Source organism: Salvia splendens, chromosome 17, assembly GCF_004379255.2.
Source record: "Salvia splendens isolate huo1 chromosome 17, SspV2, whole genome shotgun sequence".
NCBI classification, from domain to species: domain Eukaryota; kingdom Viridiplantae; phylum Streptophyta; class Magnoliopsida; order Lamiales; family Lamiaceae; genus Salvia; species Salvia splendens.
This window is the reverse complement of record NC_056048.1, coordinates 3,839,869-3,864,029: the sequence shown is the minus strand read 5'-3', so window position 1 is coordinate 3,864,029 and position 24,161 is coordinate 3,839,869. Positions and strand designations below refer to the sequence as shown.

Sequence of the window (24,161 nt, the reverse complement as noted above, 5' to 3'; positions counted from 1 at the left end):
GTTCCCGGCCTGGTGAGCATCCCGCGGCCCGGCCCGGCCTAGGGTTACACGGTGCGGGACGGGCCGCAAACCCCCAAAATGTATTTTTTTTTTATTTTTTTGTCCATTTATACACATTTCTTCAATATTCTTCCACCAATTTCTCCATTTCTATCCTCTAAATTATTTCAATATTTTTTCTAGGACGTGTAATTTTTATTTTTTAGGATTTAATATTTTTTTTTAGGATTTGTAATTTTTTTTCTCTAGGATTTGTATTTTTTTTCTAGGATTTGTAATTTTCTTTTTTCGACTGAACAATGTATTTTCCCGGTTTGAATTGTTCAACGTATTGCATTTACGAATAAAATAGGTTGAAGTTGTGAATAGTGTCATTTATTAGTTGCGGCCCGGGCCGCAACCTGCAGGATTACAGCAGTTGGGGCCTGGGCCGCAACTGTAGAGGAATGATGACGTGAAGGGGACTTGAGGCCGGAAATGGGGACGGGGTTAATGATGCCCTTAGGCCTGGGATTCTACTGAAATTCCAGGTAGATAACTTTTGTCCTCGCATGGAGTATATTTTTTTTAGATAATACGGATGATTCATATTCATGAATGGGAGTAGTACATAAATTTTAAAAACTTTGATAGGACAATTCATATTTCGATTTATATTGATTTTATCACAAAGTTGAAATCATCAAAGTTTGAGATGACGTGAGGCCTGAAATTTGAAATGCTGGCCATGACCGGCGGTAGAAAATCTCAAGGTTATTTACACCAACTTTCAACATTTTTTTTTTCTAAACTTTTATTTTATTTTTGAATGTAAATACATAAACTGATTTTTTTTTATTTCCCAGCAAATTTTTTAGCAAAATTAAAACGCACACGGAGCAGCAGTACACTTATATAAAATTATTATGTTAACAAACTGTTATGAAATTATTATGTTAACAAACTGTATCAGATTTGAGGGTGGGAGACCCACCAAGTATGAAATAAAAACAAATGTTCAGTTAATAAGAATTGGACATGTTTTGGAGAGATGTTTTATGCACTGAATTTCCTATTTCCATCCCGTACCCTTTTACTTGGTTGACTGCAGGAGGGAATTGATTTTTTGGGGGGCAAAAGGGTCATTTACATGTCCAACTCATGGTCCAACAGTACAACCAACAATTAAAACATACCAATTTTGCATGATATAAATATGGGGAAATAAGGCTGCAACAGTGCGGGCCCTTGTACAATATTGGGCCTAACGGAATTGAAACATGTACACCAAACAACATATTTCCTCCATATTTCCAAAGAATTAACCTCAATTCTTGCTATATCTAAGAAAGTGAACACACCCTTAGGAATTAGGATATTAGTACCATCTATGAGGCATACACTTAGGAATTAGGATGTTATAGTGAGGCATATGAGGTCCTATTTTTATATTTATAATAAAATGTGAGTGGAAATAAATTAGTGGAATGTGGGATCCACTAATAAAAGTGAAAGGTTATAAATTTTTAAGAAAGCACAAAAATAGAAATAAGTGAGAAATTTTCAAGGACAAAGAGAGTAAATTTTAAAAATACTGTAGTTAATAATATCATAATTTTAATATTTTTCTCAACTGTCTCGTTCATTTGAATTTAAAGAAAATTTATGTATAATTTGTAAGTCAAATACTTTTGCATAGTTTTACATTCTACTAAAGATAATCTAATTTGCAAAAAAAAATCATAAATAATAATTTTTCCCGAAATTTAGACTAATGAGACATTTACAAAAATATATTAAAATTATGATATTATTTGCTAGTTTTTAAAATTATGAAATTGATCGAAATTTGATAACTTCGAAATTTTTTTGAATTTTCCCTAAAAATAAACAGTATTACGTTTCTAGTTCAATAATTACTGTTGTCAAAATAGACTCGTGTTTATTTGAAACTAGTGTCAACACTCATGCTATGCAACGAGACATAAGATTTTCAAACAATATGTAAATAAAGATCAAAGAATATGAGTTAGTTAGAATAAAATATTAGTAGTAAAAATAAATACATAATAGAAAGAGAAGAAAATAAAACATGTGTAAATAAAGACCAAAAAGTAAAAATCAGATAAATGGAACAAAATAAATAGCTCAACAAAATGTGATCAACAAAAAACAAATATTTATATGTAGGGACCAAATCTTAGGAAAACAACAACACATAGTTCATAAGGTTTGGAAAACTTCTTTGTAGATAACAATTTACACTACTCCATAAATCTCATGAATTCATAGACACATTTTATTATTCATAAAAAGATTTTGAGATTTTAAATCCGCATATAATACGAATAAGAGTACAAATACTCCCTCCGTCATCCAAAGATTGTCTCACTTTGACCTGACACAATTTTTAAAAAATGTAATGAAAAGTGAGTTGAAAAAGTTTGTGAAATGTGAGTACTACTTTTATATATTAGTTTTATAATAAAATGTGAGTAAGAATGAGTTAGTGCAATATGGGGTCCACTACCAAAAATGGTAAAAAGTGGAATGAGACAAATTTTGTGGGACATGCGGAAATGAAAAAATGGGACAATCTTTGTGGGACGGAGGGAGTAATTAACTAATATGATTATGCTAAAAAAATAAAATACTTAACACAACTAACATTTTATAGTTTGCCATAAAAGAACTCCAAATAATTCCCAAAGAAAAACCTTGACCAAACGAATCCAACACAACAAACTCCGTCAATCTTTATCCCGACCAAACAATTGAATATTTATTTCGCGTATACTATTGAATTAATATAGGATATTAAATAAAAACATGCCACAACAAAAATAAATAGTCCAATAAATATAACACTACAACCCAAATTAAACTAAAATCTCACACAATACAGTCCAAATAAAATAAAGTCATAGCCCAATTATTAATTGAAAAAGGCCCAAAAACAAAAAAATGGCCACAACAATTTACCAACAATTAATACCATTATCTATACTATTAAATGACAAAAAAATAAACTTGCGTCATAGTAATCATCTTAGCAGGTAATTAAAATTTAATTACACCTACACATCAAATTAATAAAGTAAAGTAACGAAATATTTAGAAAATCTCTCTCTCTCTCTCTCGAAACACTAGGGACCTTTATTCCTCCGGTCGCCTCCCTCTTCCTCCACCACCACAACCCCGCCTCCCTCTTCCTCTACCACGACAAAGCCAACGATCGGCAATCATATACACTACAACAGATCTCCAAAGATACATCCTAAAGCACAACTAAATTTACCCTAATCCTAAAAAATTAATACTTCAAAAAGCACCAAAATCTGGAAAAATGAAGAGAGTCACCCAATGTACAGAGGTAGCGAAGAACGGAGGGCGCCAGAAAGGATGGAGTCTTCAGTGAAAAAATGAAAACATCGACGACGGTCAACGCATAAAGGTAATCCAAAACTTTATCAAAACCCTCTCAAATTCATTCTTCTACACGATTCTCACAAATTAGACTAAATCTAAGCAGGAATAAGGACACAGTGATTAAGAAATCGAACGCTTTTGGAGCCGGCGAAACACCAAGAGGTAATTTTAATCCATTTCCAGAACTACATCGTCACCTTATTTCTATATGAGTGTCCAATGTTGAGTAGAACCTTGCAAATATAAGCCTAATTCAGAAAGAATTTTTTCTTCATTAAGCTCCTATATGAAAAAACTTGAATTTGTTTATAGAAGACATAACACAACTGTTTCTTCAATGCATGCTTAAAATTTTTACTAAACAACTTCAAAGATGGACGTAAATGGTGTTTCTATATATTTTAGTCATAATTTTACACATAAACAACATCTAATGCCATTGTTGAAAATACTAAATTTTTAGCTTTTTTCAATAGAGGGATCAATGTTTAAAAGCTCAACATAAAGGAATCAAAGAGACAGGAGCATGGAAAGAAAATCAGGAAATAAGATGAGTACTTGAACTTGAATGAGTTAAGTCCCCAAATGGCAAACTCTTGAGTATTGCAGATTTTTCCAACTTCTTCAATAATTATTCCTTTGATATGCGTATCTAGATAAAGATTATAGGGTAATATGACAAATAAATGGGAGCTAAGATTTAGAAGGTATAAAACTACTTCTAAACCATGATGACCTTACACTCTGTAAACAGATTATATATACAGGATAAAGAAGAAGGTTGTGAGAATTATAGATAAGTAAAAACTGAGAGACAAATGATAATGGGAATGCTGGAAATTTAAAGGGTTAAAACTACACATAAACCAAGGAGACCTTTCAGTTTATCATGATTATCAACAATCCAAACCTTGCAAAATAGGCTTACATAAGGCACCTTAGAATTACTAATGTGGTAATAATAAATTTTACAAAAATGACTTCAAATTTGACTTAAATCAATTGTTTGCTGACTGAATGTTTAAATTATGAGCGTAAGAGATTCATAGATGCAGAATACTAAAGTATACAGATTTGTTTTTATTAGAATATAAGGTTCTCTGACAGAATTTATTGAATCAAATATACACAGATGTTTTAGCTATTTTCCGACTACTGTTTGTGAATTACAAAGACTAAACTTGTAAACGATCATCCATTAACTTCTACATTGCTTCTAAATAGGAAAAAAGATTGTGAATACTAATATTGGACTTAAATAGTGTATCTATATATTTCTTTAAATTATGTGATTCAAATAATGTTAATCCACTGCCCACTTGTGAATTACAGGAAGATAAGGCTATTTTGCTAATGGAAAACACTGATAGGGATGGACTGCACAGATAGATGGCTGCAATCTTTTTTTATAATACACACAATTTTTCTAATAGATTTAGTAGCATTCTTCTAAGTTGAAAAAATTTAAGTAAGTTAAGTGCATAGAACAATTGAACTCAACTGCATTCAAAATTGGAACAGTTGTTAACACAAATTGCCATACCAACTTCTGTCAATTTCTTTAACTATGTCAATCATATTTTCAAAGAGTTTAGTATAACATAACAAAGAAAAAAAAGCTTCATATCAGAATTCTTGCAGTAATATACATTATATGCCATGAATGAAAATTTATTGAATAGTATACTTATCTATTATCTTCTGGTTTCAGTAGGCAACACTAAAGATATGACCCTTTGAATGAGAAGAAGCAACCGAAGAATGAAGTTTGATGAGCTTAAAAGATAAGTTATTCATAATTCAGTAATATAGGCTATAGAAATTGAAGTAGTATATTCAAAATTTTGAGTGCTTTTGATTATGTTTGCATGATATACTTGTTTAAATCATGATTAATAGACATTAGTGAATACAAATACATATAAAACTTCAAACATAAAGTTGTAGAAATGATTCTAACTCTAGAACTTAATAATTGATACTCCTCTACTGGCTTGCATCATATTTTTCAAGTGAATAATCAGAGTCAAACAATAAAGGATGTAATAAGAGAGAAATGACTGAAAAATAAATAAAAACCTTCACTATAGTCTGAAAGGATAGTTCAACATAAAAAATTCTTCAGATTATTCTCATCTTACTAAGTTCACTACATGGAAAAGATACAAATGGCCTAACATCATCTAAAATGTGCCAAGTTTAGTGACAACAAAAAACACAACTAAAAAAACATAAGATGAGGATGCAAAACAAAAAAAAACCACTTCTAATTTCCCTCCTAATTAAGACCACCAACTTTCTCTTTCCTTTTGAGTTGAACCTCTCTCACATCATTTCATTCTTCAAATTCTCAACCCAAACATCTCTTCACCTTCAACAACCCATTTATGACCTTTCTCAGTAGTAGCAGTGGACAGATCAGGGGTTTTGAAAACATTATGAGAAACCTATAATAATATTGAAATTAAGTTATGAAACAGTTAAAATAGTTGCAAAGCATGAAAAGGCAAAAACACAAACACTAAATTGAAATACCTCATCAACATCAGCTCCAAAAGGAAGTTCAGATCCTTCAACACACCAATCATTCATATTCTCATTCACAAGAGTAGACAAATCAGGTGTACCACCTGATTTCTGAGAAACCTAAAATTAAAATGAAATCAACTTTTTTTCTACTAAGAAATATAGACAAAAGTCTAAACTAAATAATATCTATACCTTAGCAAGATCATTTCCAAAAAAGAAGATTAGATAACTTAACATCAGGTTCAAAAATCTATTCACCCAAGTCCTTAGGAATATACTTGTCAACTACTTCACGTATAGTGCACACTTTGTTAACAAGAAATGGGTAACTTCTATAATACTCAATATGATTTTTCAGCCGAAGCTTGAACAAAACATTCAAACCCACAACACTGTCTTCAATCTGAGTAGGAAAAGAATTGATAGGAAAAGTCTGCCAAAACAGCCCATTCATTAGAACTCAGAAGTTTGCAAAACTTTAACTTCAAAATTTTAAAAAGATAAACTTGAGCTCCATCTCCTACTAAATCAGCCACATTTTTTCCTAACAACTGGACACCTTCTCTATCCCACAATAACAGAGAAGCACTGCTGGTATGATCAACAATATTGTCTAAAAATCTGAACCTACAAAAGACAACAATATTGATATTACATACTTAAGTAAACTCATGAATATAATACACACACACACACACACACACACATATATATATATATATATGAAAATGATCAATACAAAAATTGATTTCAATACAAAATCTAGACCAAATCCTGACCATTAGATTTGGCAATCTAATGGTCAATAATTACATAAAAACACGGAGGGTCATTATAAAGTAGTTTTAGGTCATATTATAAAATTCGAGTTAGAGGTCATGTTAAGATAATTTTATGTCATCATTACTATAATGACGTAAAAATAAGCTTATGATGACTTAAAAATGACCTTTGTATGCTTGGTTCTGCATTTTTGTATTAAGAATGGGGGTTGCATAGATCAAAACTCTGTATATATATAGGGGAGCATTAGGGTCCTATTGCCCCCTTAGTGTTAAGTTCCAACTTAATATACACCACTGGATTAAAAGGTTGGACGGTTATGATGAGGATTAAATAACTGAATTTGTTTTACACTATTAGTTGTAGTCTGTACATTATAGGGTTATAAATGTAAAAATAGAATGAATCACACATGTTTCAAAACGGAAGGCGCGATAATTAAGCCGGATTTTGATTGACCTTCCATCTACTCCCCCCCCTCTCTCTCACACACTCCAACCGCCTCACTTCTCAACCCACAATCAAATGTCGTCTACCCTCATTCCCAACCATTCCTAAACCCTAAACGCTACTCAAAAGAGGCAGACCCTTTAAGAGCCAACCCACCCAGAATGCTGGTGAGCAATCTCTTGTATTTGCCATTTGTATTCATCGAGAAGTTATACATTATTGTAGACAGTGGTGTATATGATGTTTTTGGTTTAAGGTACATCGATTGGTTCCCTTGAATTTGTGCATTATTTGTTTGTTGTTGTACATTATTTAGCAATCTCTTGCATTTGCCATTTGTATTGATCGAGAAGTTGTTCATTGTTATAGGCAATGGTGTATATGATGTCGTTTTAAGCTACATCGATTGATTCCCTAGAATTTGTGCATTATTTTCTTCTTGTTGTACATTATTTAGCAATCTCTTGCATTTGCCATTTGTATTCATCGAGAAGTTGTACATTATTGTAGGTAGTGGTGTATATGATGTTTTTGGTTTAAGGTACATCGATTAGTTCCCTTAAATTTGTGCATTATTTGCTTGTTGTTGTACATTATTGAGCAATCTCTTGCATTTTGCCATTTGTATGAATGGAGTAGTTGTACATTATTGTAAGCAGTAGTTTACATTATGTGTTTGTGTTAAGCTATATCAATAGATTTCACATAATTCTTGGAATTGAGTGTATGTTTTATTCATATGTGCATTATTTGCTTGCTTTTGTACATTATTAATCAAGTAGTATGCATTACAATAGATTAATGTGATACATTATTGATACCGTCCATTTTAATCCTGTACTGATGTATATTTTGGACAGCAGCGAAGCAGCCTAGGTTGGACTTTGTGGTCGACAAACCTCCTGATTGGGCAGAACAACGTCTGTTCGACACGTTCTGGACTCTTCTCTTCGACGAAGCGCTGGGTACATGTAGCTTTCAATGGGAGAACTATGACATGGTGAGTGATAGTAGAATAATGTAATTGATCTTCATTTATAATGTGCAAAATAATGTGACATGTAACGTACCTTTGATTGTGTAGTTTTTCTTCCCAATTTCGGGTACCAGCCAATAGTACGTGGTATGTTTCGATCTGCCCGATGGTAAAATGAATATCATTGACCATACCTTGGCTGAATCTCATGGCTCCTTCAATGCAAAATACGGGAAAACACCCTCCATGCTGGTGCGTAATGCACCTTTTGTGATGTGTGTCTTATGTAACGTTCCATTATATTCCTTATAAGTTACATTATTTTGAGTTCTTACCCACCTTTTTTTTAAATATAGAAAAAGTTCTTGGCAGATGTACTTGCCAAGTGCAAGGTTCCAAAAATGGCGAATCAAATCAAAAAATGTAGTACCCATGTCGTGACTATTCCGTGGAGGAACAATATAGGCTACATGGATACAGGGGTGTATCTGATGCGCCATATGGCAATGGCGGATCCAGGAATAAAATGCAGTGGGGTCGAAAGAAATAATAAAATATACTAATATATATACTTATAAAGATACATTATAAATGAAATATCTCTATTTTATATGTACTTCTACGATATTATGAAACTGTCAAAATTAGTTGCGAAAATATCTTCTAGTTGCTGTTGTTTTTGTTCGCCATTAGCATTAGAAGAGTTGATGGAAACTCGAGATTTTTAAAAAAATGAATACTCTATCCGTCCCATAATATGAGTCACATTTGATGTAGACATGAGTTTTAAGAAATGTAAAGAATAGTGGGTAGGAAAAGTGAGTGGAACATGAGGCCCCGCTTTTTTATATTGATTTTTTATAATAAAATGTGAGTGAAGTGAGTTAGTGGAATGTGAGACCTATTTACCATTTATGACAAAAGTGAAATGTGACTCTTATTGTATGACAGACCGAAATGACAAAATATGACTTTTACTGTGGGACGAATGAAGTATCTATTAATCTAAAATAGAAGGTAACTAAAATCAATAACTAAAAGTAAAAGATAGATATTACTCCATCCGTCCCATAAAAATAAATACATTTTCATTTTGGAATGTCACATAAAATTATCTCCTTTTATAGTATTTCGTAACTTCCTTTTCTAGTAGATGAGCCACATTCTCCACTAACAATACTATAATTACTTTTTCTTTTCATTTATCTCTTATTTTAACAATTGTACATTAATTTCCATTTCATTCTAAATATTCATATTTTTATCGGACGGAAGGAATATCTATTAAAATTAGGTTAAAATTTATCGGTTACTACGATAATAAAATAAATTAATTAATAAAACATGACTACAAGATGTTCAATAAACTATACTCCTATAATATAATGCACCGAATCTTTTTTTGCACAGCCTATGCTCTACGCCTCAAACCCTTAATTTGAATTAAAATTAATTTAGATTACGAGCAATCTTAGTTGTAATTTGTAAAGAAAGTATTAACCATTATAATAGAGATAAATTATTTATGAAGAAAGTATTCCCTGCACGTTTTAATTAAAATAAATGAAAAGGCTCAAACCTAAACCCACGCATAAAAGATTTAGCAGTAGAGGAAATAACAATGAAGGTGCAAAAGCTGCGCGCAGCTTGAAGATGAATCATGGGGCAGAGTTCCGAACGCCGTGGGGTCGGGGGCCGTTGGGAGGAGTATTCCGGCAGTTCACCAGGGATGGCGGTGGGGTCGGCCGACCCCACTCGACCCCACCTCCATCCGCCGCTGCCATATGGAGACCTACTTTGGCGAAAGGGAGAAACATTGGGACTGCGGACTAAGTGCAAAGGGGACAAAGAGCTTAGAAATGTTGCGAATAAAGTTTGCAAGGACTTTGCTTACTTGTCCACATAACTCCCGAGGTGGCATCAACCAAACTGCAGCGACCGGATTTTGGATAGAGAGACCGCCAAAGCTCAATTTCGATAAGTGGGTCGACGATTATGGGCTGGAGTGATAGTATGGATGCTGAATGGATACACTATTTTTATTCATTAGAACTTTTTTTTTTTATAACTTATGTTGGAAGGGGAAATAGACGACTTGATGCTTGGTTTGTTTTGAACAATATCTAGTGTTCTGAACTTGTTGGAATCCAAAATATATTTTCGTATTAGTTTATTATACCATTAACTCAAAACATATAATGAATATAAATTATCGAATAATGTAAAGTTAATGTATAATAATGTAATCTAGACATATAATAATGTATAATAAGTTAAACGTATTTTAATAATAATGTACAACAAGCTGATTATATATTGTATATAAATTTATGCGATCATGAACTCTCAAATATAATGGATGTAAATAACCGAATAATGTACAGAATGTGAATAATAGTGAACTATACTGGAATAATTGTGTACAATAAGTTAAGTGCTTGTAAACAATAATGTACAATTTTATTAATAATAATGTAAAACAACCAAATATTAATATACTACATGTGAAGATTAATGTAACTGATGACAATATCAAGCAAAGATGTGTAATTAGAAACAAAGTTGAAACGAAATAATGTACTAAACATGAATAATAATGCACAATAAGTTAAGATCTTCTTGATAATAAAGTACAAAAAAACAGAATAATAATGTAATATTAATATGTATAAACTGTTGGCAGTGGTAAGACTAATAACACTAAGTCAATGAATTGAATATTATAACTAATCCGAACAACAAAACCATAAAATGTTGTGAGCTACAAAAGACATCAACATTTCCTCTTGCCCTTGCGCAACTCATTCTCCTTCGCCATCTCTTTAAGCACTGGACAATTTCTAGAGTCGTGATGACCCATCTCATCGCAAGCCTTACACCGTCTAAGAGGCCCACTAGCCTCCTTTATAGCATTTTCTCTCTTGAAAATCAGACGGCTCGCGGAGCTGCTAGCGTGACCTGATGGATCCGCGAATTTCTGATGTGAGTAAATGCTGGTAGAGAATAAAAACTACGACACAAAGAATTTACGTGGTTCGATTTACTGAAGTAAATCTACGTCCACGGGAAGAAGGGAGGGCAAGATTGTATTGCTTGATCTGGGATTACAGCTTACAACACAGACTTGCTATATGCTATTTTATCTCTAGAGAGCTTAACCCTTTTCTATCTGATCTAAGTTCTATTTATACATTGAACTAAGGTCGTGGTTTGCAGCCCCACTAACAAGATCGTGGGTGAGCAATAACTGCTCAATAACTGCTTCGTACCACTAAATAGATCGTGGGTATAGCGGAGGTCGTGGAGGCCTTTCATGAGTCCACTAACTCCTAGTTCGGTCGAATGCTGAGACCGAACTGCTGGACTTTACCGATCAGCTCTTGCCGATCTGAGAGGAGAGCTTGACTGGTCGGCTTTTACCGAGCTGTAGGCTGAGTCCGAACTCTTTGGTCGTGCCGAACTCTTTGGTGCCGAACAGATACTCTTTCTTGGGCTCTGGGCTGATGGGCCGTCACTGTTATTGGGCTTGCCATTAGGGTTTAGTTCGTACCCCATCATGACCCTTTGTCTTGACAATATCCGGGGGATGGACCTCAACTACTTCAAGCCTTACCATTACATAAAACTCTTCAATCATTCGCCTCTTTTCCGAGGCGGACGTTGTAGGATTTCCAGCTTGAAGAGAATTACCAAGTTCTTCAACACCACCTATAAATGCACGAAGCACATCAATGTCCGTCTCAAATCGTCGAAGAAAACCATAGAACATCGAAATCCCTTGATTTGAAACAGTTTGCCTATCGTCAACGATGGACCTGGTAGGTAGAGTGTCATCAATCTGACCATGGACAGCCTTGGCTAACGGAGACTCCATCCATCTGCTTTCGCGAATGCGAAATCTAGTTGTACATTATGTTTATCAATTAAATCTACTCCCTAGCCGAGATGATATGTAAACCCTAGAGGAATGACTGAAACTCGAGAACTTGGGCGACAGTTGTGTTACTTAATCCATACTACACCCTAGCCCCAAAGATTGCTAAACCCTTGGGGAATAAATTAAACTTGCGCCATACAATCAAACACTGCCAATCTTAAACTACTCATGAAATTGTAATACACAACCAAACAAAAGATACACTGTAATGAACGATTACTCCAACAAATCAGTTTTAAGTGAACAAATTAGTTTAACAATCAATAAAGGAACAAATTAAATTACCTTCTTCCATTGTTGAAGAAAGCGAAAACAATGCAAGACTAGGAAAACAAAAACGATTTCCAGCGAGAAAAAATAATCGAATAAATTTTATTGAGAATGTCTTCAACGTCGTTTGTCTTCAACAGAGAAGAAATGGTGAACGTTTGGAAAGAGAAGAAAGATTCATTTAATTCCGTAATGAAAAACCGATGTGATCTTTTGATAGAGAAAATCAAGCAACTTACCATAACCAACTCAAATGTTAGGGTAGGAAAAAAAAACTCAAATGTGTATACCAAAAATGACCTTTTCAATTTATTTAAACATTTTAATTAAATACATATGGCCTTATTTTCGGCCATCAGATCTTGAAATTGAAGGGACGAGATTTAGTTGGAACATTGAACAAAATATTGAAAAAAGATATGAATACATCCCTATATATATATATATATATATATATATATATATATATATATATATATATATATATATATAGGTATTTGATCAAAATAAAAATGGCCTTAAACCAAGAATTGCAGACCGTTTTATGTCCATTGGATTAGACAATCTAATCTTAAGATTACATTAATTAACAGCCAGATTTAATGGGAAGATATTATTATTTTAATAATTTATAATCTAAAAAGGTTAATTAAGTAAATTGCAGTATGTTGGTAGTTATAGTATTTCCTATAATTTTGCTCCGTCATCTCTCCACTAATTGCTCTTTAGCGTAGTGTATTAGACCATAATTTTTTATTCTTCAATCTTTCGTTGAATTTGCATACCCTATTCCAATTAATGTAGTTCTGCATAGTCTTAACATTTGAAGATATGCAAAAATTCTCTGTTGATGTAGTTATTGTGGTGTAGTCTTATTCCCTGTCAACATTTGAGTTTCCATTCCAAAATCTCGATGCTAGCCATTTCAGTTTAAATTGCTATCTTCATTCAGTTTTTGAATTTGTAGTTCTTGTATCTCTGTCGAAAAAATACGGTGAGTTACTGCCATCTAATTCAGTTATGCATCTCATTTTGTTGTATGGGGGCAATTTTTATGTAGACGTATGAATTTATGTTTCTGAAATTTTATTGATATTGTTTAATGTTTTAAGAATAAGATTTACTCTATTTTGTTATGATATAGACATCCGGGAATGGATTATGAAACGCCATCTACTTCGCATGTAGATAATCAGTCACCCGTAGATGACATTGTGGAGAATACAGGTTATCTTTTAAAACATCCTCTGAAGACTTATAATTATAATCCTTTTTTTTTACTCTTGCTTATGTATCAATATTAGTAACGATGTAAGTCTTACTTAGTTGGCGTGTGGCTATGACATTTTAGTGGAGTCTGTTAGTATTCAATTGGTATCAACGTTTTTGTGATATGCTTATATGTGTGTTTAGTATGACCCATTTTTGTATAGGATAGTTGTATCACTTTTATGAAGCGATTTCATCCTATTATGACATATAATCATACTAATTCCCGTAGATGGATTTTTGTATTTAATTTATTATTTTCTTGATAGTAGTATCAATTATGAAGCGATTTCATCTTATTATGACCTCAGTCCATACTTAGTATGACATAACTTTATCATCAATTATTTTTATTCTTGATTCTGTATCAGTATCATTAATGATGCAAGTATGACTTATTTGTTTTGCTAATATGACATGTTATTGTACGACCGTTTATATGCACTAAGTATGACCGATTTGTCCGCTGTGTTTCGATTTTTGTATAGTATGACCCATTTTCAAATAAGATAGTGGTATGAGTTGTATGCCGCGATTTCATCCTATTATGACCTATTATCATTATACAACCCAGAATAAGAAACTAATGGGGGAATTTTATGGTGTTGAGGCACCCCAGGAAGTAGATGTACAACCTCCTGAAGTCGTCAGCACGAAGGGATGTGGTAGTAGACTCCCATCAAGAGTGGAGAAGGCTTTGAAGCTTAAAAGCAAGCCTTTGCGTCAATGTAAGAAATGTCAGGAGTGGGGTCACCACGATTCAAGGAATTGCGACAAATTCAAAGAGAAAGAAAAGCTGCTGTCCAGAAGAAATTCTGATGTTTGATACAATGTATTTTGTTTTTTTAAGTAATACGTCGGTTTAAATTTTTTTTTGGAGACCATTTTATTTGCAATGTTACGTTGTTAGAAATGACTGAGTTCATTCTTAATTTTATTTGGCATTCTGTTTGTCAATAGTTTTATGTCGTCTTGAACTGTGGTTTATTATGACTTAGTTTAACATTAACTTTGCATGACCCATATATTCATCTAGTATGACCCAAGTGAATAAATTAATATCTTGGCGTATAAAACACTAGTTTTATATGATGACTCTAATGTTGCCTAAATATGACCCAATATACCCACACAATGATATGACATATAAAATTGTTTAGTATGACCCAAAAGCATAATTAATGTTCATAACAATTGTTTTTGCATGATTCAATCGTTCTAACTTTTTTTAATATGTTAAAAACTTGCATAGAATCTCGTTTTTGTTTTTTAAATATGTTCAAAACACGAGAATATTCTTCGTTTGTACTAATAATTAGTTTTTAATATGTTAATAACGTGTGGAGTAATGATTCCAATTAATCCGCTCGTAAATAACGGAAGGCAGTTGTTAATATTTTCTATACCTAAATTACCCTTCCATGACATAACACCCTCCTATTATGACCCAACAAAATCATTCACAACACCAGATCGTGGCCATTCATTTCCAGATCTCACGGTCCATATTTGGTCTGTATTTCTTTACATAAGGGCTTCTTTTGGTAGATTAAAACCATATATATATATATATATATATATATAAATGGTAAGAATGTATATTGCAGTAATCAAACTCTAATAGAAATTGTTAGTGTACTGATTTTGTACTGCAACAATAACTATAAACTCCATATATATGCAAGAAAAATGCTACAAAAGGAGAGATATCAGTGAAAGAAAAGGGAGCCCAAGAAGATCTTTGACCAAAATGGTAAGAATATATATTGCAGCAATCAAAATAATTCTAACAGAAACACTTAGTCTACTGATTTTTTACCGCAACCAATAACTATAAAGCCGGACACAACGGACCTTGATAATAGAGGTAGTCACTTTAGGAAGAAGATTATTAACCAATGTTATCAAAGGTGCCATTCTTCGGTGGGAACTTTCTGCAGAAAAAGAGAGATTCAAAAATATATAAGTGAATATAATCATATAAAGAATTTACTGGATATAGTAGATTTTGCTTCTGAATAGTAATATAGTAATATAATTATCAATCACTTTCATTATTTTCAATCAAGATTTAATGGAAATAGTAGTCAATTAATGTTGTAACTTGTTTATAATTACAGTTTTATTATTCTAGTCAATGAATGCAGCAAATTTTTTTTTGCAGGAATCATCTTAAACAATTTCAAGAAGCATTGAAACCAAAGAAAACATATTGCATGGAAAACTGAAATAAGAGGTAACTATATACATTCTAAATTCAAATGCAGGATATACAGAAAAACTAATGAATCTTCATTCCAAATTTTAAATGCAGAGAGAAAAAGAAAAAAATAACTCATCTGCAGAGCAGGGCAATGTCTCAAGAATAACACAGAAGGAAGGAATGTCAGATTGAAGGTAAGAATACCAAATTAACCGTGCATAGTGCTAACCACAACAACAAAATGAAAAAACTAATACAAAATAAGTGATAAAAAGAGAGTAAGCATTCACAGTAGAAGAGATAAAGAAGAAATAGGAGATAGGGATCATGGAGAATATGAATTAGTAAAGAACTAAATTGAAATATTTTTCTATGGATGATTGCTATCTGATTCTGAGAGAAATGAAGTAATTGATTATGGGAGTGGTAGAAGTTATTTATAGGGTTCCCTTCTTTAGCATGCAAATAACAAAGAATGCAGGTTCCCATAAAAACATCATCATGAGTGACCTTTTAGATTATAATCAGAAATAAATAATAGAAACAAAATCAAATAATAAAAAAAAACACTGAAATATCTGATACAACTATTCTAACAATAATATAGATATTTACAAACTAATATAAACATTAAGTAGTAAAATAAGTCCAAATCGTTTATAAAATATATATGTACAAATATATAACTTAATAACACTTAAATTGAAATCATATTATAAAATAACATGTCATAAATTCGGCCCATTAAATATTATAAGTTTACATTAATATAGCATAAATTAAGGCCCAGTTCACTCTCTTATTTTTTTAAACTTATTCTTGTGTTATTCATATGAAACTTAATAAGTCATATATCAAATATAAACCCTAACTAATAACAGCAACATCTACTACTCTTCAATCTGCAGAAAATAGAGAGAGGAGGAGGAGAAGAAGAAGAAGAAGAAGAAGAAGAAGAAGAAGAAGAAGAAGAAGAAGAAGAAGAAGAAGAAGAAGAACAGATGCCTCTCACGCCTCACGGCGCAATCATCATCCAAGAAGCATAAATGTTATAGCAGGTGTGGCCTCCCTAAAGCCTACTCTACTGCATCAGCAACAAAACATATCTATGGAAAATGGATGCAAGCTAATTAATTTATCTACTAAGATTTCTATTTGGATGTCCATATTTTCCAAATCTTAGTTAACAAAAAATTTTCCAATATCTACTTTTTTCCAAATTAATTCTTATAGTATATCATTGCTCTAAATAATGACTAATGTACATCCAAAACAATAAAAAACTGTTCTTTAGATGTTAATTTTAGAGATTAATATATTGCCTATTATCTGCAAATTTATGTATTCGAATTTATGGTTCACACGGCTTGACACTTTTTGAGATTTTTTTCAGGGACAAATTGCAATGGGAAGTAAATCTTGGATAACAAAGTATTATTTCATAACTTCATTAAAGTAATTAATATTTTACAGTTTCTGATTGTCATTTAGAAAATGAATTTCATACACATTTTTTTATTCATAAAATTAAAAGGTTTTGAATATGCATTTAACATATCAAAATTTTCTTTTTCACATACTAAAATCATTGGAAACTGAAGAGTGAATCAGTCATAGCATTGGAAGAATGAAAAAAAAATTATTGTAATGGAATAGTAGTATTTTATATTAAGCCTATGGAAGGCTAACATAAATAGGCTGCAACCCTTAGTAAAATTTACTGTCATACGTGAACATTCTCCATTGAGGGAATTTATCTATTCTATTTATTTTTAAAGCAGGATTTACAATTGCTGTAAAAGAAAAATCACAAATTAATTACACTCATCTCTCACTTTCCTCCAAAAAGGGTATAAAAGTACTTTCATCTAACCGCCACTTTTAAGTAAGTATAGATGAATCTTTCACAGTGTGAAGTGAGATTTTATCATTGGCTACCTGAATCACAAGATACAAAAATGAGCCTTGAAAATACTAACTACTGTATTCTACCAGTGAGCAGACTGGTGGAGAAGCTAATGAACCATCGAAATCCATGCCCTCTCTGGCAAAACATAGACCAAATTTTACTCAAGGGCATTGACAAAAGCCAGCAAAGAGTCGACATCCCTCTTCTCCGATGGATATTTCACCGGACGCGAAGCATGCTTCGGGAACAACAGCACTGTAGGGAAACTCCCCAGCTGCAGCTGCTCCTGCGCGAACGCTTTCTCTCCCCCATCGCCCCTAAACTTAGCCACCTTCACTCCTGATCCCGCAAGCTTCTCGCCCAACTCCACGTACGACTCCTCCATCGCCTGGCAGAATCTGCACCACGGCGCGTACACCACCACCACCCAAGCCTCACTCCGCTTCTCCAGCTTCAGCAGATTCTCAATCCCACGCCTGCTCAGGCTCACCACATTGTTGCTAGAGAAGAGATCAGAGTGTGGCGTGGTTCCATTAGGGTGCACAGCGCTTCCGTTCACGTTCTCTTCCTTGATGTTGCCCTTGTGCAGCCCGCACTCTTTGGCCTTGGCATCCTCCCACCACCACCGCCCTTCTCGCTCGTGCTGGCCAGGCAGCACTGCCCTCGTGCATGGCTCACATCCTATCGAGATGTAGCCTTTGGCGTGCAGGGAGTTCACAGGCACGTTCATGGTGCGGAGGAAACTCCATATGTCATCACCTTTGGAGTTCGCCACAGGGTTCCACTTCACCAAGCTGCCATCCCCACCATCAAGCCCCTCGAAAACAGGATCCACCTGGACTACAGGGACTTCTGACCGGGTACCTGGGGACTGATCCTTGCGCTGGCCAGTTACCCATGCACGTAGCCCCTTCAGGGCCCTCCTCAGGGGCCTAACCTTCCTCACACGGCAACATTCTTGGTGCCCGTCTTCATAGAACGAGAATAGACCCTTGTTCCTAACCAAATCTTGAACTTCAGCAGCATCAGGAAACATGTACTCAATGTGGATGCCGTAGTGCTTCTCAACTTCATCAAAGAATCGGTATGTCTCAGGATTCAACCTCCCAGTATCCAGGCTGAACACCCTGAATGGTCGTCCAGTTAAACGTGCATATTCGAGCAAAGCAACATCTTCTGCACCACTGCAAATTTCATCTGATTTAATCTCATATGAAGAAACCCCAAACACCAAAATATAAAGAAAATTGCAAACTGCAAACAACTGATGAGCACCTCAACTTTGCTAATGAATCAACCATTCAACCTCACTATGATACATGTTATTTACCAAACAGAGCTCAGACCTGCAACGGGGTATGTTGGCAAACAAGCCCTCGTCAAGATCATAAACGCAATAAACAGAAACCTAGCTTTCTAGTGACATTTTGAGAGCAAACGAGTGATGCATCCATCCGAAGAAGAAACCGTAGGATGTCTAGAAAGCAATCAAAGCTTCAGAACTCCAATTTTGCCTGAGCTTTTTATTCTAGTGTAGAAAATACAAATATTACCAGTCTACAATTCCTAAATCTACATGATTATGAAGTCAGATTATTGAGATTCACATTGCCATTTTCCACAAGGCAATAGCAATATTTAGCATTTATCACCAAAAACTTGTACTCCTATCAAGGTTCTAACCACAGATTTGAAGTAAAATCTGGAATCCTCAAACAGGCTTCAACATTTCCATGAAAATTGCAAACCTCAGGTAAAAAAACACGGTTGATAATTGAATAGTTATCGAAACTACAATCAAATTAACCGCTCAATTAAATAACAGTATACCTAAAGGCAATCGCAATATCGTTTCCAAATTTCTCAAGGGCTTTATCCATAATCTCGAGCGGCGAACAATTGTCGAGCTCCTTTGCCAATTCTCCATAGTCCTCTCCCTCCACATGTCCGGCAACCTCTGCTGCATTCAATAGACCTATACAAAATGCGAATTCGTCAAATCAAAACTCTACAGCATTTAGGAAATCATATCCACGCACCAGGAGTGGAAGATACGGCTGCCGCAGCGGAGACGATCGAGTCATTCCGATTCAGTTCGGCATTCAAGGGAGTCACGGACCAGCGCCTCGTGGAGAAATTCACGGCCGTTGCTGCGGAATTGAGCCGATCCAGCGGCTGAAATGCACCGAAATGCGCGGCTGTGGAGAAGGATCGCCAAGTGTTACTACTAAAAATACGTGAATTGGGGAGGAATTGAATAAAATTAAAAACGTCACCTATAGCTTGGTCAATGGAAGAAGTATGAACAAGTGAAGATGTGACAGAAAATGCCATTGTCGTATCTGGTTAACGCGATTGAAATTGGAGGTAAAATTATAAATTTGCTAATTTTGGATTCTGAGTTTGCGGGAGAAGTGCGAAGATCTTAATTTGGAGTGCGATGAATTACTGTGTTGGATTAAATAGGAGCTAAGAAGAGGTGGTTTATGCAGATTCAATGAATGTGGACGTGTTTTAGGGTCGAATCTTATCGGTATATTTTACCATCTTCCTAATTTTGTTTAGGGAAATATTTTGAAATATATTTTGTTTAGGCTATTTAAGGTTTAAGCCAAGTTCTAATAACAGGAGATAGATAGCATACTAATCTGGGCATATAAAAATTGATTAGGGCCCACATATTTTATCCCATTATTCATTTTTGTATGGATGGAAATTACTTCTGTTATATGAAGGGGGCAAAAATGTGCTTGCTTAAAACCAAACCAAAATTATTTTTGATAAAGAGGAAAAATAGCCACAAAAATTATGAAATTTCTACAAAATCTGATATTTTCCAAAAATATTAAAATGGTATAAGTACCATAAATTTTGAACTACTAGTATATGTTAATTTACCATGAAGTTAATTTTTCGATCAATTTTAATTGAGATGTCTTTGATTTGACCTATTTGGTTTTTGACATACTCCCTATCTCACTCCGTCCTATAGAATAGACTGAATTTCATTTTTCGTCTGTCTCATGGAAATACTCTACATCCATTTATGATAACTTTTTATCCTTATATTTTTCTTTATCAGTTATGTGCCCCACCATTCATTACATTATTTAAAACTACTATATCTCTTCTCTAAGAGCGTCCACAGTGGTGCGGATGTCCCGGCTGACATTCCCGCGGACATTCCAAAAACACCTCCTGTCACGTCATAAGGACTTCCCACTGCACAGTGGCGGATATCCCCAAGGACATCCCGACGGACTTCCCACAATAATAAAAATTCACAAATTCACCAAATTAAATAATTTACGGAATTAAATAATTTACGGAATTAAAATTTCGCCACGATTACGGAATTAAAATTTCATTAAATAAAAAAAAGAAAGGTACATTTCAACAAAAAAAACTTAAAAAAGTATACTTCAATAAATACAAATTCCATCAACGACGACCCCTCCGCTGCCATACTTCTTCAATTATATCGTTCTGGAGTCGAATATGGGCTTGTTTTTTGCGCATGTCGGTAAATGCACGGACTCGCTCGACCTCGTCATGGGGTATCCCCATACGTACATTGCCGGTGGCCACGCCGTTGCTTGGACCCGCAGCATCTGCATCATCATTGGCTCAATCCGTCAGTGCTGGACCTTTATTTTCGACAATCATGTTATGCATGATAATACATGCGTACATCATATCGGCGATGCTGTCAGCATACCACAGCCGTGATGGACCCTTCACTGCCGCCCATCGAGCCTGAAACACACCAAATGCCCGCTTCACATCCTTGCGCGCTGCCTCCTAACGACCAGCAAAATATACCTTTTTTTCTTTTGTTGGGCATCTGATCGTCTCCACAAAGATAGGCCACATAGGGTATATCCCATCATCCAAATAATAGCCCATGTTGTGCTGGTTGTCGTTGGTGACGAAATTGACGACCGGACCGACGCCCATGCACTGGTCGTTGAAAAAGAGCGACGATTGGAGGACGTTGATGTCGTTGTTCGACCCGACTACTCCAAAATAGGCATGCTAAATCTACAGCCGGTAGTCAGCTACCGCTTCAAGGATTATGGTGGGATTCTTGCCCTTGAAACCCGTAGTGTACACCCCTTTTCCAGGCAGCGGGGCAGTTCTTCCACTCCCAATGCATACAATCTATGCTGCCTAGCATCCCCAGAAACCCGTGCTGAGTCCCGTGCATATCCAGCAGAGCCTGACAATCTTCGGGGGTAGGATTCCGAAGATACCTATCCCCGAATATCTCCCTAACGCCCTGACAAAAATACTTTAGCCAATTGCGGGCAGTCGTCTCGCCGATGTGGAGGTACTCATCGAACATGTCAGCCGCGCCTCCGTATGCCAGCTGCCTGATTGCGGTTGTGCATTTCTGAAACGTCGCCGGAACATGTTCTCCCCAAATCGCATCCTCCCGCACCTTGAAATACCTGTATCGACGCTCTAAAGCGCCCACGATACGCAGAAAGAGCGGACGATGCATCCTAAAGCGTCGCCATAACATATTCTCCCCAAATCGTGGCTCCGGAGCGAAGTAATCCTCGTACAACCGACGGTGTGCAGCGAGGTGGTCCCGGGGTACTATAGATCGACGATGGATGGGTCGAGGTACCTCCGGCGCCAAGGCCGCCTGCATCTCCCTCTCCGCTGCCTCCCGCACACGTGCATGAATTCGCCTCATTATGTCATCATATCCCCCACCACTACCACCCGCACCAAAGCCAATACCACTACCACTACCAGCCATTCTGGATATATAAAATAAACGTAGAGAGAGATACTTGTTAATACAAGTGGTGCGAATGAAATGAAGTTTAACCAGCCGTAATTATAGAATTTTTGAAAAAAAAATATAAATTAATCGGGACGTCCGCGCGGACGTCCGTGGGGTCAACGCAATGGCTGACGTCCGCAAGGACGTCGCGACGGACGTCCCGGGAACGCCGCAGAACTCCGGTGTCCGCAGCGGACGTCCGCATCCGCATCACCGCTGCGCAATGGCGGACGTCCCGCGCGGAACTCCGGCACACCGGCCGGACGTCCGCTGGGACAAGCGCCATTGTGGATGCTCTAATCTCTCTTACTATACCGCATTAAAATATGTGTCATCCCCAATTGGTCAATTTTTGTGAAACGGACGAAGTAGCATAAGTTTTCCATTTGGATGTCACACTTGGAATTTGGTTTAGAAGACAAAATTTACTTAATATTTTAAAATTTTAAAATACATAATAAAACGTTTTTTCTTTTTACACCACACACTTTTTCATCCTACCAATAGAAGTGTGAAAGTAAGAGCATCCACAACCGTGCTCTTGCCAGCGGCACGGTTGTGAGCCCGGGCGGTACTATTCATGCCTGCTTTCTGGAAAGAGCACAACACCCACAACTGTGCTCTTCCGCAAGGACGAGCACAATTAATTTAAAATTCAATTAAACAATAACATTTCCATAATATTAAAATTCATTTAAAAACCACAATAAATATTACAAATGACAAATAAAATTAAACATTGCATAATTAAAATCCTAAAGAATTATGAATGAGAGATGAATTGATGTGATAAATGAGTGATGAATGTGTGTATTTATAGATGATTTTGGGAAAAAAAATAAAAAAAAAATAAAAAAAATTCAGAAAAAACGGGAAAAAACGGCCATATTTTTGGGATTTGGAAAATATTTTTTTTTTATTTTTTAACATTATTTATAATTAAATATCGATTTTAAAAAAATTAAAATAAAAAATGTTTAAACACAACGGCTATGCCGTTGACGAATGAGAGCGCGCCACGTGTGCGTCCGCTGGCACGGACGTGCTCGATACATCGAGCAGCGCCGTGCCAGCAGCGCGAGCGCAGCGGCGGCGGATGGCGTCCGTGCCAGCGGCGCGGACAGCGGTGGCGACGGACGCCACCGCTGTGCATGCTCTAAGAGAGAGTTGAATTTGGTAGGAATTTAGGAGTCAGCGAAGAATATCCCAACTGATGTCCAAAAAGGATTTACTTTCCGTTAAAATTGGCTGAAAAATTAAAATATCTATGGCGTATTTATTTTCCAACATATATTTATGAAAAAATAGTGGAAAAAAGTTTATGATATTTGTGGCTATTTTCCTTCTTGATAGATTGAAAATCTATAAATATTTAGATTAATAACTAGGTGTAGTTTTATTATTAATTTTTTGCATATCATATGTGTTGAAAAACAACATAAAATATTTATGGAGTATTTATTTTCCAACACCTAACAGTCAAAATCATGCCTCTAAGTCAAACATCAATTCAACAACCTCTATCATTCATTAAACAATTAAATTTATAAGCGAGCATTTTTTTAAGCACTCGTTTAATGAAAATGAACAGATGAAGTATTACTCCTTTTGCCTTGTGTTTCGAATAGTTTT

General features: G+C 35.1%; 1 protein-coding gene across 1 annotated transcript; it reads right to left on the bottom strand.

Moving 5' to 3' along the window:
- Window positions 1-17,590: 17,590 nt before the first annotated feature.
- On the bottom strand, window positions 17,591-20,226 carry LOC121775254 (5'-adenylylsulfate reductase 3, chloroplastic-like). Its single transcript, XM_042172302.1, has 4 exons — window positions 20,011-20,226; window positions 19,774-19,932; window positions 19,565-19,709; window positions 17,591-18,918 (listed from the first exon to the last, which is right to left on the bottom strand). Exons 1-4 carry the CDS (start codon window positions 20,066-20,068, stop codon window positions 17,892-17,894), a joined length of 1,389 nt encoding a protein of 462 aa, XP_042028236.1. The 5' UTR covers window positions 20,069-20,226; the 3' UTR covers window positions 17,591-17,891.
- Window positions 20,227-24,161: the final 3,935 nt, after the last annotated feature.